Source organism: Oncorhynchus tshawytscha, linkage group LG12 (assembly GCF_018296145.1).
Source record: "Oncorhynchus tshawytscha isolate Ot180627B linkage group LG12, Otsh_v2.0, whole genome shotgun sequence".
Lineage (NCBI taxonomy): Eukaryota > Metazoa > Chordata > Actinopteri > Salmoniformes > Salmonidae > Oncorhynchus > Oncorhynchus tshawytscha.
Window position 1 is genome coordinate 39,464,989 of NC_056440.1, and position 19,038 is coordinate 39,484,026.

At 45.4% G+C, this 19,038-nt stretch overlaps 1 protein-coding gene across 1 annotated transcript in view; it reads right to left on the reverse strand.

Moving 5' to 3' along the window:
• Positions 1-19,038, reverse strand: part of LOC112264136 (transient receptor potential cation channel subfamily M member 7-like) — a 65,385-nt gene that overhangs the window by 6,399 nt on the left and 39,948 nt on the right. The window contains exons 21-32 of the mRNA XM_042331100.1: positions 18,612-18,863; positions 14,400-14,574; positions 14,120-14,234; positions 13,764-13,960; positions 13,354-13,486; positions 12,220-13,256; positions 11,099-11,199; positions 10,635-10,728; positions 10,232-10,278; positions 9,408-9,463; positions 8,958-8,983; positions 8,728-8,748 (exon numbers count right to left, since the gene is read on the reverse strand). Of these exons, the coding sequence (XP_042187034.1) occupies positions 8,728-8,748; positions 8,958-8,983; positions 9,408-9,463; positions 10,232-10,278; positions 10,635-10,728; positions 11,099-11,199; positions 12,220-13,256; positions 13,354-13,486; positions 13,764-13,960; positions 14,120-14,234; positions 14,400-14,574; positions 18,612-18,863 (2,254 nt within the window). The remainder of the gene's footprint in view (positions 1-8,727; positions 8,749-8,957; positions 8,984-9,407; positions 9,464-10,231; positions 10,279-10,634; positions 10,729-11,098; positions 11,200-12,219; positions 13,257-13,353; positions 13,487-13,763; positions 13,961-14,119; positions 14,235-14,399; positions 14,575-18,611; positions 18,864-19,038) is intronic.

Sequence of the window (19,038 nt, forward strand, 5' to 3'; positions counted from 1 at the left end):
GCCCATTCCTCCTGACAGAGATGGTGTAACTGAGTCAGGTTTGTAGGCCTCCTTGCTCGCACACGCTTTTTCAGTTCTGCCCACACATTTTCTATAGGATTAAGGTCAGGGATTTGTGATGGCCACTCCAATACCTGATTTGTGATGGTCCCACTCTGTGAGACTTTGTTGTCCTTAAGCCATTTTGACACAACTTTGGAAGTATGCTTGGGTCATTGACCATTTGGTAGACCCATTTGCGACCAAGCTTCCTGACTGATGTCTTGAGATGTTGCTTCAATATATCCACATAATATTCCTGCCTCATGAAGCCATCTATTTTGTGAAGTGCATCAGGCCCTCCTGCAGCAAAGCACCCCCACAACATGATGCTGCGACCCCCGTGCTTCACGGTTGGGATGGTGTTCTTCGGCATGCAAGCCTCCCCCTTTTTCCTCCAAACATAACGATGGTCATTATGGCCACACAGTTATATTTTTGTTTCATCAGACCAGAGGACATTTCTCCAAAAAATACAATCTTTGTCCCCATGTGCAGTTGCAAACAGTAGTCTGGCTTTTTTATGGTGGTCTAAGAGCAGTGGCTTCTTCCTTGCTGAGCGGCCTTTCAGGTTATGTCGATATAGGACTCGTTTTACTGTGGATATAGATACTTTTGTACCTGTTTCCTTCAGCATCTTCACAAGGTCTTTTGCTGTTGTTCTGGGATTGATTTGGACCTTTCGCACCAAAGTACATTAATCTCTAGGAGACAGTACGCGTCTCCTTCCTGAGCGGTATGACGGCTGCGTCGTCCCATGGTGTTTATACTTGCGTACTACTGTTTGTACAGATGAACGTGGTACCTTCGGGCATTTGGATATTGCTCCCAAGGATGAACCAGACTTGTGGAGGTCTACAATTTTTTTTCTGAGGCCTTGGCTGATTTCTTTTGATTTTCCATCGATGTCAAGCAAAGAGGCACTGTCTGTGAGATGTCTCATATTAAACATCATGCTGCTTCAGTAGAAATACAGACAGTACACAATGATTGCCCATGAATGTCTAATGGCGTTTTTTTCTTTCTCTCACAGACAATACCACGTGGATACGAAGAAGTTGATGACTCTGGGCCTCCCGGGTGGCGCAGTGTTTAAGGGCGCTGTACTGTAGCGCCAGCTGTGCCACAAGAGACTCTGGCTTCGCGCCCAGGCTCTGTTGTAACCGGCCGCGACCGGGAGGTCTGTGGGGCAACGCACAATTGGCCTAGCGTCGTCCGGGTTAGGGAGGGGTTGGCCGGTAGGGATATCCTTGTCTCATCGCGCACCAGCGACTCCTGTGGCGGGCCGGGCGCAGTGCGTGCTAACCAAGGTTGCCAGGTGCACAGTGTTTCCTCCGACACATTGGTGTGGCTGGCTTCCAGGTTGGATGCGCGCTGTGTTAAGAAGCAGTGCAACTGGGTTGGGTTGTGTATCGGAGGACGCATGACTTTCAACCTTCGTCTCTCCCGAGCCCATACAGGAGTTGTAGCGATGAGACAAGATAGTAGCTACTAAAAACAATTGGATACCACGAAATTGGCGAGAAAAACGGGGTAAAATTTAAAAAATAAAAAAATAAAAAAGAGGTTGATGACTCTCAAGAGGAGATTTGAAAGGTCACATAACAACAATCTCCCCTTGTAGCAAAGTGACTGCGAACACCTAATGCACCACCCAAACACACCTTATGCAACTATTCCTTTTGTAGAACTGTAATACTTATTAAAGGCGTTAGTAGTACATTTTTATTCTACTGTAAATATATATGTTATGACATATGACAACTGGCAACATTGCCATAACTGTTCCTGCATACTGCTTTGTAAACTCACTTCAGTCTCTAGAGCAAATAAACCATGTCTACTTATTTACTATATTGACAGACTGTCAATATTACTTGCGAAGAAATGAAAATTGAAATGGTACACCAACTTCCTGCATCATTTGTTTTAGCAGTGAGATTGGAGCTAGTTTATCCAAATACATTTCATGGACATCACAATGAACTGATCCACAAGTTGAAGTCACTCACTTTATTGGTTTCTGATGCAGCTGGAATCATTTAGTCAGTTGACAGTACTTATATAAAACACAATTATATACATATGTACAGCTAGTAATATCTATACCACAATGCAGTTGGGAGCATAATAGGTATTCTGTATTATACTACAACATCAGTCTAACTGAATATGGATGTTGTGTTGGTTGAACATTGCAGCAGGTTCCAGAATGTTCTTTAACTGGTGCGACTCTTGTGTTGGGTAATGGTTTAGCAGGTTTTGGCGCTGTGGCGATGTTGGCTTTGGGGAGCTGTGACTCTGGCTCCTTGTAGACATCTATCTGGTCCTTTCTGCACTTCACAACGAGGTGGAAAAGCCTCTCCATGAAGTGGTGGGTTCTGGGCTTGTACACTTTGTTCAGCCCCCACTGCTTCTACCACTGGCAGAAGATTTGTTTGTACTGCAAGTGTCCTGGAAAGACCTCCAACAGACACCAGTCAGTCTCCCCACACCATCCCCTCCACACAATACCCACCTCCAACAGACACCAGTCAGTCTCCCCACACCATCCCCTCCACACAATACCCACCTCCACAAGACACCAGTCAGTCTCCCCACACCATCCCCTCCACACAATACACACCTCCACAAGACACCAGTCAGTCACCCCACACCATCCCCTCCACACAATACCCTCCTCCAACAGAGACCAGTCAGTCTCCCCACACCATCCCCTCCACACAATACCCACCTCCAATAGACACCAGTCAGTCTCCCCACACCATCCCCTCCACACAATACCCACCTCTACAAGACACCAGTCAGTCTCCCCACACCATCCCCTCCACACAATACCCACATCCACAAGACACCAGTCAGTCACCCCACACCATCCCCTCCACACAATACCCACCTCCAACAGACACCAGTCAGTCTCCCCACACCATCCCCTCCACACAATACCCACCTCCAATAGACACCAGTCAGTCTCCCCACACCATCCCCTCCACACAATACCCACCTCCAACAGACACCAGTCAGTCACCCCACACCGTCCCCTCCACACAATTACACACCTCCAACAGAAACCAGTCAGTAACCAAGACCTTATTTTCTGCAAATTAGACTTCAAGTCTTGTATGAACAATCAACTTAGTCTCCACAATACAGAGAAAACTACAGTAGAAGTTGTAGCTTACTTGTGAATACACAAACTATGACAACAAAACATGGACCATGTTTATGACTCAGTATATTTACAATGCGTTCGGAAAGTATTCAGACCCATTGACTTTTTTCACATTGTTACGTTACAACCTTATTCTAAAAGTGATTAAATAGCTTTTTCCCCTCATCAATCTACACACAATACCCCATAATAAGAAAGCAAAAACAGGTTTCTAGAAATGTTTGCAAAAAAATGAAATATAACATTTACATAAGTATTCAGACCCTTTACTCAGTACTTTGTTGAAGCACCTTTGGTAGCGATTACAGCCTTGAGTCTTCTTCGGTATGGCGCTACAAGTTTGGCACACATGTATCTGGGGAGTTTCTCCCATTCTTCAATTTTTTGTCGCAAAAAAAAAGGCATATCTCCGACTGATCAATAAAAAGAAAAGATTAAGATGGGCAAAAGAACACAGACACTGAACAGAGGAACTCTGCCTACAAGGCCAGCATCCCGGAGTCGCCTCTTCACTGTTGACGTTGAGACAGGTGTTTTGCGGGTACTATTTAACTAAGCTGCCAGTTGAGGACTTGTGAGGCGTCTGCTTCTCAAACTAACACTCTAATGTACTTGTCCTTTTGCTTAGTTGTGCACCGTGGCCTCCCACTCCTCTTTCTATTCTGGTTAGAGCCAGTTTGCGCTGTTCTGTGAAGGGAGTAGTACGAGATCTTCAGTTTCTTGGCAATTTCTCACATGGTATAGTCTTAATTTCTCAGAACAAGAATAGACTGATGAGTTTCAGAAGAAAGTACTTTGTTTCTGGCCATTTTGAGCCTGTAATCGAACCCACAAATGCTGATGCTCCAGATACTCAACTAGTCCAAGGAAGGCCAGTTTTATTGCTTCTTTAATCAGGACAACAGTTTTCAGCTGTGCTAACATAATTGCAAAAGGGTTTTCTAATGATCAATTAGCCTTTTAAAATGATAAACTTGGATTAGCTAACACAACGTGCCATTGGAACACAGGAGTGATGGTTGCTGATAATGGGCCTCTGTTCGCCTATGTATATATTCCATTAAAAAATCTGCCGTTTCCAGCTACAATAGTCATTTACAACATTAACAATGTTTACACTGTATTTCTGATCAACTGTATGTTATTTTAATGGACAAAATGTTTTGTTTTTCTTTCAAAAACAAGGACATTTCTAAGTGATCCCAAACTTTTGAATGGTACAGTCGTGGCCAAAAGTTTTGAGAATTACACAAATATTAATTTTCACAAAGTCTGCTGCCTTGGTTTGTATGATGACAATTTGCATATACTTCAGAATGTTATGAAGAATGATCAGATGAATTGCATTTAATTGCAAAGTCCCTCTTTGCCATGCAAATTAATTGAATCCCCCAAAAACATTTACATTGCATTTCAGCACTGCCACAAAAGGCTGACATCATGTCAGTGATTCTTTCGTTAAACAACCTCTTAGCGTCCCCTGAGACGTCTGCGTCCCACCCAGCCATCTGGAAAGGCAAATGCGCTACGCCAAATGCTAATAGCACTCGTTAAAACTCAAACGTTCATTAAAACACACATGCAGGGTACTGAATTAAAGCTACACTCGTTGTGAATCTAGCCAACAAGTCAGATTTTTAAAATGCTTTTCGGCGAAAGCATGAGAAGCTATTATCTGATAGCATGCAACACCCCGAAATACCTGAAGGCGACGTAAACAAAAGAATTAGCGTAGCCAGCGCTACACAAATAGCAGAAATAAAATATAAAACGTTCATTACCTTTGACGAGCTTCTTTGTTGGCACTCCTATATGTCCCATAAACATCACTATTGGGTCTTTTTTTCGATTAAATCGGTCCATATATACCCTAAATATCGATCTATGAAAACTGTGTGATCCATAAAAAAACACCGTTTGAAAACGCTACGTAATTTTTTTAAATCAAAAAAGTCGACGATAAACTTTCACAAAACACTTCGAAATACTTTTGTAATCCAACTTTAGGTATTAGTAAACGTTAATAATCTATCAAATTGATCACGGGGCGATGTGTATTCAATAGCTCCACGTCTTCAAATCATGTTCCGAAATCTCTCTTCCAAAACTTCCTGTCGGAGACCGGATGGAAAGGGGTCTCTCTTCTTCGTTTGACCAAGAAACAACGTCCAGGCAATTGACAAGACTGGTGACATCATGTGGAAGCTGTAGGACTTGCAATCTAAGCCCCATTTAAATTGGTCTCCCATAGACAATACATGCAAGTGGCACATTGACATTTTTTTCAGTTTTCAGTGATCAGTTTTTCTCGCGCTTTTCGATGAAATACACGCTCTGTTCAAATCAAATCAAATTTATTTATATAGCCCTTCGTACATCAGCTGATATCTCAAAGTGCTGTACAGAAACCCAGCCTAAAACCCCAAACAGCAAGCAATGCAGGTGTAGAAGCACGGTGGCTAGGAAAAACTCCCTAGAAAGGCCAAAACCTAGGAAGAAACCTAGAGAGGAACCAGGCTATGTGGGGTGGCCAGTCCTCTTCTGGCTGTGCCGGGTGGAGATTATAACAGAACATGGCCAAGATGTTCAAATGTTCATAAATGATCAGCATGTTCGAATAATAAGAAGGCAGAACAGTTGAAACTGGAGCAGCAGCACGGCCAGGTGGACTGGGGACAGCAAGGAGTCATCATGTCAGGTAATCCTGGGGCATGGTCCTAGGGCTCAGGTCCTCCAAGAGAGAGAAGGAGAGAATTAGAGAAGCACACTTAGATTCACACAGGACACCGAATAGGACAGGAGAAGTACTCAGATATAACAAACTGACCCTAGCCCCCCGACACATAAATTACTGCAGCATAAATACCGGAGGCTGAGACAGGAGGGGTCAGGAGACACTGTGGACCCATGGTCCTAGGGCCGAGGACCTCCCCCCGGACAGGGCCAAACAGGAAGGATATAACCCCACCCACTTTGCCAAAGCACAGCCCCCACACCACTAGAGGGATATCTTCAACCACCAACTTACCATCCTGAGACAGGGCCGAGTATAGCCCACAAAGATCTCCGCCATGGCACAACCCAAAGGGAGGCGCCAACCCAGACAGGATGACCACATCAGTGAATCAACCCACTCAGGTGACTCTGTTATAGTCACAGCCGTGATTTAACCAGTATTTTCTATCCACACATTTTATGCATATACTAAATTCCTTAACAGGAGAATGATTTTTAACAGAATGTTCGAAAAAGTAGGGGGTAGGTTTAACAGGTACTGGTGTGAGTGTTGACGAGGACAAGGCTGGAGATCACTCTGTCATGCTGACTGAGTTCAAATAACAGACTGGAAGCTTCAGGGTGGTGCTTGGAATCATTGTTCTTCCTCTGTCAACCATGGTTACCTGCAAGGAAACACGTGCCGTCATTATTGCTTTGCACAAAAAGGGCTTCACAGGCAAGGATTTTGCTGCAAGTAAGACTGCACCTAAACCAACCATTTATCGGATCATCAAGAACTTCAAGGAGAGCGGTTCAATTGTTGTGAAGAAGGCTTCAGGGCCCCCAAGAAAGTCCAGCAAGCGCCAGGACAATCTCCTAAAGTTGATTCAGCTGCGGGATCGGGGCACCACCAGTACAGAGCTTGCTCAGGAATGGCAGCAGGCAGGTGTGAGTGCATCTGCACGCACAGTGAGACAAAGACTTTTGGAGGATGGCCTGGTGTCAAGAAGGGCAGCAAAGAAGCCACTTCTCTACAGGAAAAACATCAGGGACAGACTAATATTCTGCAAAAGGTACATGGATTGGACTGCTGAGGACTGGGGTAAAGTCATTTTCTCTGATGAATCCCCTTTCCGATTGTTTGGGGCATCCGGAAAAAAGCTTGTCCGGAGAAGACAAAGTGAGCGCTACCATCAGTCCTGTGTCATGCCAACAGTAAAGCATCCCGAGACCATTCATGTGTGAGGTTGCTTCTCAGCCAAAGGAGCCAGTGTTGTCAGCACTACCACGACCTGGGTGGGGGTACCCCACCGGAATCCCCACCGACTAGGTATAAGGTCGTCAAGGTTCTCATTAGTAGCTTTGAGATTTCCTTTGTATATTATGCTCTCCCATCAGGGGGCTCTGGCTTTGTAGGACCAACCCTGCATTTACTACAGGTGGACTGCAATCAAGTTGTAGAAATATCTCAAGGATGATCAATGGAAACAGGATGCACCTGAGCTCAATTTCAAGTCTCATAACAAAGGCTCTGAATACTTATGTAAATAAGGTATTTCTGTTTTTTTTTGTTTTAATACATTTGCAACATTTAAAAAAAAATGTTTTCGCTTTGTCATTATGGGGTATTGCGTGTAGATTGATTAGGAAAACAATTAATTTAATCAATTTAAGAATAAGGCTATACCGTAACAAAATGTGGGAAAAGTCAAGGGGTCTGACTACTTTCTGAATGCACTGTATCTGCTCATCATGGAGCCATAGTGTTGAGCTTGATGTTGATAGCTAGACCAGATACGGTCCGGTAGGCTGTAACTAACATAATCTAACGAAGCTAACGTTAGCTTGCAAAGCTACGTCGCCAGATAGCAGCTGGCTAATTATATTGATATGCTTTGGAATGTCTAGCTAGCATATTATTAAATCTAGCTAGCTAGCTAGATTTTGGTTTAGATAAACAAATGTAGTTCGCTAGCTAGTTAGCTAGGTAATGTTAGCTACCTTACCTCAGCATGACTTCTTTTCTGCTGCGCTGATGTTGGCTGATCGGATCCCTTCTTTTTTGAAAGGGAAAATAGATGGAATAGCTTCACTTTTCAACGTTTGACGACCTGGAAAACCCATCAGTTTAGAAATCCTCCGGCCGAAAGTGCTGGTTACAAACACAGACATTTTGATATTTCTCCACATCAACTGGATCCACCTTCAACTTGGCGATACATGTCCTGAAATCGCTATAAATTCTAGATATTGTGGTTGGCTTACAACAAGGAAATGAGATGCAGAAACGCTGATATTCTCATGTAGTGAAGAAGTTATCTATTTTTATGACACATGATATGTTAATAACATATGAATGGACATATATAGTGGAATAGAGCAGCAGTGAAATTACCCTTTAACATTTTGCATTAAAGCTTTAAAGCTAATTTCCTGCTATTCTACACATTTTGCTATCATATGCTATCTGGGGCGACCTCCAGGGAGCCCACAACCCCAAAAAATTATAAATACATTTGGTTGGGGGCCCCTGGAGGTCGGGGACCACAGGGCACATGCCCTTCGGCCCATTCGGTAATCTGGTCCTGCTAGTGTCATCCGTGTGGTATTGAGAGATAAATATGGTAATGCTTTCACTGTTTGCACATAAAATAAGATTTTATAAGTTCCCACATGATAAAGTGCTTACTTTGATATCCAACTGGTATTTTGTCCTATCTGTCAACCTGTGAACACCGTTCATTGCTGCTTGCAGCTATATTTTTTTAAATGTGATTTATGTGATTGTTGAGGAGTACCTGAGTAGTGTGGGTCCAGGTCTTCCATCGATTGAAATGTAACAGACAAACACAGAGTAAACAACAAAGAACAGAACAAAATGAACAATTACAGTTAACAATTACGACTTTGATTTGGAAGGTGAATATTCTAGAAGAGGGGAAAGATGAGAAAAAGAATGAGAGTGAAAACGAATATATACATTTTTTATATACAAGCAATTTATCTAGACATGAGTCAGGTTGCCTACCTTCAGGTGTGATCCCACCCTGCACTCTACAACAGAAGAACATACAGAACAGATAAAACTATCCTACTATACACAACTTCAGTACTTCCACAATGACTACTTTCTCCACAATTCCAGCACTACTCCATGCAGACCTGAGATCAAATGTGTTTTCCTTCAATTACTAACTGCTAGTTAACTGCTAGCAAATCACTAGCTGTGGTTGATTGATCTTGTCTGGCGCAATGGAACCAATGGGATAGTACAAAAACTGTAAACCCCGCTCATCTGTCACTCCAGGTAGGCTCAATCAAACGCTCAAAAGTATTTGAAAGTTCAAGAACATTTTTGAACCCAGGTCGGACTCCATTTGGACTTTTTACACTACTAAGCCGAACCGGGATAGTGTAAAAAGTGTACATGTACAATACATGTGATCTCCTAAGCTCATCCCGCCCCATGCAGACTTACGAGGACCTGCGGCTGACAGAGCGGGCCCAGCTGGTCCACACGGACTGACTAGAATCCTACAGGAGAAGAGCAGAACATACATAACAGTTGTTGCATTGCATCAACCAATAGTTGATGGTGAGTAGACGTTCACAAGGCACCGTATGTCATATGATATGGTTAGCTGATAATTAAACAACTATCCAGACGCTGTGAGATCTGGCAGGCAACTGCAATGTAGTCAGCTTGGAACGCAGCCATAGTTTTAGCTGAACATCTTTAAACAGTCTTCAACCCATATAGAGATATCGCTATACAGTATACATCTCCACGGTTTTATTACTTAAGGGCCCATGGCAGTCAAAAACATGATTTCACTGTTTTTTGTATATATTTTCACACTACGAGGTAGGAATAATACTATGAATTTGTGAAAATTATGATAATGAACTTTTAGTGTTAGAGCTGTTTGAAAAGACTGACATTTCAGCCTGTTTAGGTGGGATGGCGTTTTGGCCTTCCAAGACGACATCACTACACAGTAAATGAGTTAATAGACAAATACGAAAGAATTCCAAACTGCTCTGCGAATAACAGCAAATTTTCTGTCCTAGAAAAATTCTTCCTTGAGAAATTGCCCTTTGCTAAGAAGCTATTTTTTAATATATATATATATATATATATATATTTTTTAACCATTTTTACTGAAAGCAATCACAGTTAAGGTACTTAATTGTTACCCAGAAATGAATTGATATTGAGATTTTTTTTTAAAACTGCATTGGACCTTTAACATGTTTATAATACAGGAAATATAACTGCTTATACACAACATAAAATCTTACCTGATGTGAAAAATGCTCTTTCTGCAAAGTATCCAGGGGTTCCAAATCTGTAACAATATTGACATCAGAGGGTGTTTGGTGAAAAGATAATGGTGAATCGTCAAAAGCTGATATGAAGTCAGAGGGTTCTACATGGAGGGTTCTTCATGGAAACAGAAAAGCCTTCTACCTGCAACCAAAAAGGGTTCTCCTATGGGGACAGCCGAAGAATCGTTTTGTAACCCTTTTTTCTAAGAGTGTAAGATATATCCATAGCTTTAGGTTTGGGTACATTCAGACATTTTGGGTAGAGCACTGTCATAGAGATGGAGTGCAGCTTTACAATGCTGTCACAGAAGTGATCTATGGCAAAGAAAGGTGTGCCCTGTTTCTGTCTCTATGGGAACTGCTCATTGACACATACTGAACTTGTTGAGGCTAGCAGATGCAGACCAGCACACAGGCTCTCCTCCCCTGCGCCTCCTCTTCCTGCACACGTCAGAAAGGTAAGAGTCCACCTGTTTCACCAGAGCAAAGAGGTCAATGAAGGGTCATCTCAAATCAATCAATTTACATGGGCTATACACAGCTTTACATCTACTGATATAAATAGCTATGGCTACGTTAGACTGGCACTGTGCAGGAGCTAGTAGTAAATGGCTGATGCAGTTTGAGTCTATGATTGAACAGATTCAGTGTTCAGACATCTGTCTGTCTGTCTGTCTGTCTGTCTGTCTGTCTGTCTGTCTGTCTGTCTGTCTGTCTGTCTGTCTGTCTGTCTGTCTGTCTGTCTGTCTGTCTGTCTGTCTGTCTGTCTGTCTGTCTGTCTGTCTGTCTGTCTGTCTGTCTGTCTGTCTGTCTGTCTGTCTGTCTGTCTGTCTGTCTTACAGCATCTGAAGAACTCCCCTCCAAAATCTTGACTGTTCTCCTGGCCTGACACCTCTCTCTGCTCCCTGAGGTCATCGCCAGGTCAGACGACTTGGACCACTCTGCAAAACACAACCAGGACAGGTAGAATCACTAGAGATGCATTGGGAAATGGATTAGTGGAATCTTTACTTTATGGGTATTGTACTCGTATATGGGTATGTGGCCAAGGTAACGTCAAGTTAACCTGTCTAAATAACTATCGTCCCGTAGCATTCACATCTGTACCATTGAGAACATCTTGACTGGCTATATCACTGCTTCGTATGGCAACCGCTTGGCATCCGACCGCAAGGCGCCACAGAGGGTAGTGCGGACGGCCCAGTACATCACTGGGGCCGAGCTCCCTACCATCCAGGACCTCTATACCAGGCAGTGTCAGAGGAAGGCCCTAAAGCCCTAAAAATTGTCAAAGACTCCAGCCACCCAAGTCATAGACTATTCTCTCTGCTACCGCACGTAAGCGGTACCACTGAACAGCTCCTATCCCTAAGCTATAAAACTGCTTTTAATTTTAGAATAGTTTTATTTAACCTTTATTTAACTAGGCAAGTCAGTCAATAACACATTTTTATTTACAATGATGGCCTACAGCTAAATAGTTAGTTAAATAGTTAACCAATAGCTACATTGACCCTTTTTGCACAAACTATTTTGCCTCATCAAATACTGCACGCTGCTGTTACTGTATATTATCTATCCCATTGCCTAGTCACTTTATCCCTACCTATATGTACATATCTACCTCAATTACCTCGCACCCCTGCACATCATCGACTCAGTACTGGTACCCCGTGTATAAAGCCAAGTTATCGTTCCTCATTATGTATTTATTCCTTGTGTTATTGTTTTTCTACTATTTCTCATTTTTTTCTTTCTGCATTGTTGGGAAGGGCCCATTAAGAAGCACTTCATTGTTAGTCTACACCTGTTGTTTACGAAGCATGTGACAAATAACATTTGATTTGATTTGAAATGAGGTACATAATACAAATGTGATGACAAAATAAAATATTGGGTTACTGAGCCTTCTTTGCACGTTATTGCTAATGCTCACCAAGCATAAGAGGGTGGTACAGTACCTCTGCTTTTACTGCAGCCAAGGGGTATGTCAGCTGTGAAGCTCCGCTCCCCTGATAGGCAGTCGAGGGCGGGGAAAGAGGCTTGTAATGGCCTCAGGGAGGGATTAGATAGAGCCATGTTCTCCATGCTAGAGGAAGGAGAGCGCCTGTGTCTATGCGGCTGGTCCCTGGACAGACATGTCCACCGATGAGGACACTTCCTGCCCCACTGGCCCAGTCTGGAGCTAGCTGACCCAGGGTCGTCATCCTTACAGAAGGAAGGGTTCACCAAACCCATGGCCCCACAGCCTCTCTCGTCCTGGGGGTCCAACAACAGAAAGTCATGGCTAGAGGCCCTCGACACATCCACATTAAAGGGCTGCCCAACCTCCCCCTCTTTGTCCTCCTCCATGGACATCTCAGGGTCGTAGTAGGCCCAGGGTTTGCAGTGGGGGGGTTCCAGAGAACCCTCTACAGCCCAGGTCCAGGGGTGCAGGGGAGAGCCACAGTGGGAAGGCCCGCACGACTCACAGGGGGTCTTGTCTATGAGCCCTGCACCGCCCAGGTGATGGAGAGAGTCATGCGGGCCAAAGCCAAAACCAACCGGCCATACCTCGCCACCATGATGCACCATGATACTCTGTACCTCCTCTTCCTCTTTTGTCTCCCCAGCCCCCCACCCCTCACGGCCACCGTCCCCCCATGTTCCCGGGTGCCACTCCAGTGGCGGACGGTGGCTGAGGGAGGTGAGGCCCCACAGCAGGGAGGGTGGGGTGCTGTGGTAGGCCTTGGGTGTGTGGCAGGGCGTGATGTCAATGTGGGGGAGGGTACAGCTGTTGGGTGAGTGGTGATGGGAGTGGGCAATTGGCCGGCAGTGTCCCAGGTGGGCTTCCTTCTGCTGCAGGCTGTCAGAGGCCGACAGTAGGGTGAGGGTGTCCACGGCCAGGGCAGACAGGACCTGCAGCTGGCCCAGCTGGCTGTCCAGCACCTGCAGGCTGTCCTGGATGAAATGGACCCTTTCAGACACCTCACCAATAACTACACCCATCTCCTCAGCCCTGTCAGGTCAAGGACACAGAGACATTCAGGGGAGTGACAAAAAGGGTATCTCTATGGCTATTGAAAACTCTATGGCTATCGAAATCTCAGTCTCACCTTTCTGCAGTGGCTCGGATCCTGTGGATCTGGCTGCAGAGAACATCTTGTTTTTTCTTGTGGAAATACGCTATCACACACCTATCCTCAAACTCATGAAGCCTCTTCAGCTCCTCTCGGCCGAGGTAAAGCTCTGACAGAGGGAGAGAAAGATTACAAACAAGTCCATATTTCAAACACACATACACTCACTTAGAAGTACTGTAGCATTTTCCTACCACGTGGAAATGCTTTGAATCAATACTGTCATAGAACAACAGCATAGTAGACTAAGGTTAAATTAGTTGTACTCATCCAAAAACACGCGCCCACACACACACACGCACGTACGCACACACACACACACACACACACACACACACACACACACACACACACACACACACACACACACACACACACACACTCACTAAGCCGACAGGAGTCCCTCTCCTTCTCAGACAAGCCCCTGTGTTTCCGGTAAATGGCGGTCACACACAGGGTCACGTGACTCAGGCTGACGAGGGGCGGGGGCAGCCACGGCTTCTCCTGATAGGTCATAATGTAACGGTAACGGTTGTACATCCACAGCTTTTTGGACGTGGACTTCATTTTAAAGTAGACATTGCTGTCAAAAAAAAGATCCATAACAAACCGTGAAGCACTGAGAGATGCTGCAAAACCCTATTTGCAAAACCCTAGCATAAACAGGAAGACACAATCAGGCAGAGAAAGACAGATTCAAAAGACAATTTATATTTTTTAATGGAGGGTTTAGAGTCCCTACTTGAGAAGGGCAAGGAGGACGTTGACCATGATGAGGTACTGGAAGAAGAGGTAGACGGCCTGGAGGAAAGGGTGGAGGAAAGCCCCGGGGGCACACGGCTTGCCTTCTGCACAGGCTGCCATAAACACAAAAGGGACAAGGGGTCTCAAATGGCACCATATTCCCATTGACTGTGGCCCATGCAGGAGTTACCCCCACAACTCTGGTGTTACAAGCAACTCCAACCAAACGGCCAAACGGAAGCACAACTGTAACTGGTCACTGGTTAGTAGTTACTCACCATCTATTTCATCGGGGTATCCTTCTCCAAACATCATCCAGTACGGCTGGTTGACCACATCTCTGAGCAGGCTCCATGACGGAGCTTCGTCTGGAGACAAGATGGCCTTCCTGGACACCCCGAAACTCAGCAGCACGATGGCCATCATGACCACAATGTAAAACATGTTACTGGTCTGAGCAGATGGGTCAAGAACATAGAGGAAAATATTTTAAAATGGGCGATTCCACGCAAGCGGAAGTGGTAAATATTTTTGGTTATCTTAGAGTGTTCTGGCAATTCTCACATGGAAACTTAATTGAAAGGAAGGATGTTTGACATACTTTTTACATTTGTATCACACATTGTTTTTTGTTTTTTATCACGATAAAATGTTGAATTTTAAGCCCTTTTTAGAACTACAGTGCATTCGGAAAGTATTCAGACCCCTTGACCCTTTTCCACATTTTGTTCCGTTACAGACTTATTCAAAAATTGATCAAATAAAAATACATCCTCATCAATCTACACACAATATCCCATAATGACAAAGTGAAAACAGGTTTTTAGAAATGTTTGCAAATGTATATAAAATGTAAAACTGAAATACCTTATTTATAAAAGTATTCAGACCTTTGCTATGAGACTTGAACTTGAGATCAGGTGCCTCCGGATTCCATTGATCATCCTTGTTTTTACACCTGTGGTAAATTCAATTGATTGGACATGATTTGGAAATGCCCACACCTGTCTATATAAGGTCCCACAGTTGACAGCGCGTGTCAGAGCAAAAACCAAGCCATGAGGTCGAAGTAACTGTCCGTACAGTTCCGAGACAGGATTGTGTCGAGGCACAGATCTGGGAAAGGTTACCAAAAAATGTCTGCAGCGTTGAAGGTCCCCAAGAACACAGGGGCCTCCACCAAGTAAAGGGGTCTGAATACTTCCCTATGCTGTGGCATTAGGGCTGGCACAATTACCGTATAACTATGTAACCAACGGTTATGTATGAAGACCACCATGAAAATAAAATAACCGTCATAACTGTTTTCTTTTTTGTGGAACGAACAGCTGACTGAAGAAGAGATGGCCAGGCATTTGTGTGGTTGAGCCCGTTTCTGCGGTAACATGGAATCTTTACAACATAATGAAACTTTGTTGTTCCTTGCTGAAACAAGCCTAGGCAACGCCCCGCTCCCTGCAGCAGCAGCACACCTAGAAATATAATGAATAGAACGGGCTTGGAACATCTAAGCCTGGAAATTTGGCTAATAAACTCCCTCGCAATGGCTGGCTGGTAATTTCCATGGTAATCACATCACAAATCGCAAATCATAGGACATATTGATGGGTACACTTCCTGCTTTTATTTCCTGCTTTGATCCTATGGGTACACTCACAATGGCCACCAGTACACCCATTATGCCATAATTTATTTGAATGGGGACGCCGGTTCTACTAATTCTATAATGGTGACCACAGTCATTTGGCTGACCAATAAATGTTATCCAAAATTCCATGACCGTCACATCCCTATGTGGCACAAGTCTGTTTTTTTTATCCTAGTGCTAGGGGGTCACACAAGGGTGCACATTTTAGTTGTCCAAGCAACAAAATAAAATCCCTGATTCTCATCAACAAGCCCTTGATTCGCTTGATCAGATATTTCATTGCTAGACTAGAACTACAATGTGCATCCCTTTGGGTCCTTATAAACCAGGGGTATTCAACTCTTACCCTACGAGGTCCAGAGCATGCTGGTTTTATGTTCTACCTGATAATTAATTGCACACACCTGGTATCCCAGGTCTAAATCACTCCCTGATTTGAAGGGAACAATGGAAAAATGCAGTGGAACTGGCTTTGAGTGTCACACTCTGACCATTATTTACGTTGTTTTTCTATGTTTTGTTTGGTCAGGGTGTGATATGAGTGGGCATTCTATGTTGCATGTCTAGTTAGTCTGTTTCTATGTGTTTTGGCCTGATATGGTTCTCAATCAGTGGCAGGTGATTGTCGTTGTCTCTGATTCGTATTGTGGTTCGTGGGTTATTGTCTATGTGATGTTGCATGTTAGCACTCAGTTTCTATAGCGGTCACGTTCGTCTGGTTAGTTTAGTTTGTTTTGTTTGTTTAGTGTACTTCGTGTTTTTTTCGTCTATAATTACAAGTATGTATTCACACCACGCTGCGCTTTGGTCTCCTCAATACGACGATCGTGACAGAATAAAACACCAACAATGGACCAAGCAGCAGCAGCGGCAAAGAACGCAGGACTCATGGACTTGGGAGGAGATTCTGGAAGGCGAAGGACCCTGGGCACAGGGGAATATCGCCGCCCCAAAGCAGAGCTGGAGGCAGCGAAAGCAGAGAGGCGCTGGTATGAGGAGGCAGCACGGCTGGAAGCCCGAGAGGCAGCCCCAAAAATGTATTGGGGGGCGGCACACAGGGAGTGTGGCGAAGCCTGGTAGGAGACCTGTGCCAACTCCCTGTGCTTACCGGAGAGAGAGAGGAACCGGGCAGGCACCGTGTTATGCGGTGGAGCGCACTGTGTCCCCGGTGCGTGTGCATAGCCCGGTTCGGTACATTCTAGCTCCTCATAACGGCCGGGCTAGAGTGGGCATCGAGCCAGGTGCCATGAAGCCGGCTCTACGCATCTGGTCTCCAGTGCGTCTCCTCGGGCCGGCATACATGGCACCAGCCTTACGCATGGTGTCCCCGGTTCACCAGCATAGCCCAGTGCGGGCTATTCCACCTCGCCGCACTGGCCTGGCTACGGGGAGCATTCAACCAGGTAAGGTTGGGCAGGCTCGGTGCTCAAGATCTCCAGTGCGCCTTCACGGTCCAGTCTATCCGGTGCCACCTCCACGCACCAGCCCTCCGGTGGCAGCCCCCCGCACCAGGCTGTCTCTCTGTCTCATCCCTACAGATGCTCCCGCCTGCCCAGCGCTGCCAGAGCCTTCCTCCTGCCCAGCGCCGCCAGAGTCTCCCGTCTGTCCTGAGCCGCCAGAGTCTCCCGTCTGTCCTGAGCCGCCAGAGTCTCCCGTCTGTCCTGAGCCGCCAGAGTCTCCCGTCTGTCCTGAGCCGCCAGAGTCTCCCGTCTGTCCTGAGCCGCCAGAGTCTCCCGTCTGTCCTGAGCCGTCAACCAGCCAGGAGCTGCCAGAGCCGTCAGCCAGCCAGGAGCTGCCAGAGCCGTCAGCCAGTCCGGAGCTGCCCCTCAGTCCGGAGCTGCCCCTCAGCCCAGAGGCACTCCTCAGTCCAGTGGGGCCTTTAATTAGGGTCTTAGACCCAAAGTCGGAGGCGAGGGTCGCCACTCTAAAGAGGCCCTTGAAGAGGGAAATGACTATGGTGGAGTGGGGTCCACGTCCCGCGCCAGAGCCTCCACCACGGCCAGATGCCCACCCAGAACCTCCCCTATAGGTTTAGGTTTTGCGGCCGGAGTCCGCACCTTAGGGGGGGGGGGGTACTGTCACACTCTGACCATTATTTGCATTGTTTGTTTCTATGTTTTGTTTGGTCAGGGTGTGATATGAGTGGGCATTCTATGTTGCATGTCTAGTTAGTCTGTTTCTATGTGTTTTGGCCTGATATGGTTCTCAATCAGTGGCAGGTGTTTGTCGTTGTCTCTGATTGGGAACCATATTTAGGTAGCCTGTTTTGTATTGTGGTTTATTGTCTATGTGATGTTGCATGTTAGCACTCAGTTTCTATAGCGGTCACGTTCGTCTGGTTAGTTTGTTTGTTTAGTGTACTTTGTGTTTTTTCGTCTATAATTAAAAGTATGTATTCACACAACGCTGCGCTTTGGTCTCCTCAATTTGACGATCGTGACATTGAGTTCCAGAGTTGTGTTTGAGGGCTACAGTCCAAGGTTCTAAAAACACTGGGCTGTGATTAGGTGGAGCTATGTATTTTATTTAACCTTTATTTAACTAGGCAAGTCAGTTCAGAACAAATTCTTATTTACAATGACGGCCTACCCTGGCCAAAACCTATCCTAACCCGGACGACGCTGGGCCAATTGTGAGCCGCCTATTGTGATACAGCCCGGGATTGAACACTGGTCTGTAGTGACGCCTCTAGCACTGCGCTGCAGTGCCTTAGACTGGATCTCTATTACACTAACCCAGTAGGGTGCGCATGAAATGGCTTACAAAAGTAGTGCACTATATAGGGAATATAGTTTTGTACGTACCCTAGATGTTAGCCCAAGGAAGGAAAGGCTGTACTCACCATCTTGGTGATCATGGTGAGGTAGTGTCCAGCGTGCTGGTTGACCGCTAGCAGGTCCAGCATCCGGACATACCAGAAGATGATGTCCAGGCAGTAGGTGATCCGCCCTGCCGTCCGGTAGGACCCGCTGTGCCAGCGCAGTGCCAGCCCCACCAGGAAGAGGAGGATGGCCAGGAAGTCAGACACGTTCCAGTACTCTCCGAACCACACCTTCAGCTTCTGACTGGGCTTCCTCGGCTCTGACATGAACACCTAACAGGCAAACAACCCACACATCTGTCACATTTACTGATTTATTTGACCTTTTTTTTTATCATAAAAAGCCAGTACATACATTTAGGGTGTGTCCCAAATGTGTTCCCTCCTTAAGGCCAATGGGCTGCATAGTAGTAAAGTAAAGCCATTTGTTTAGGGGCTGCTGTTGATT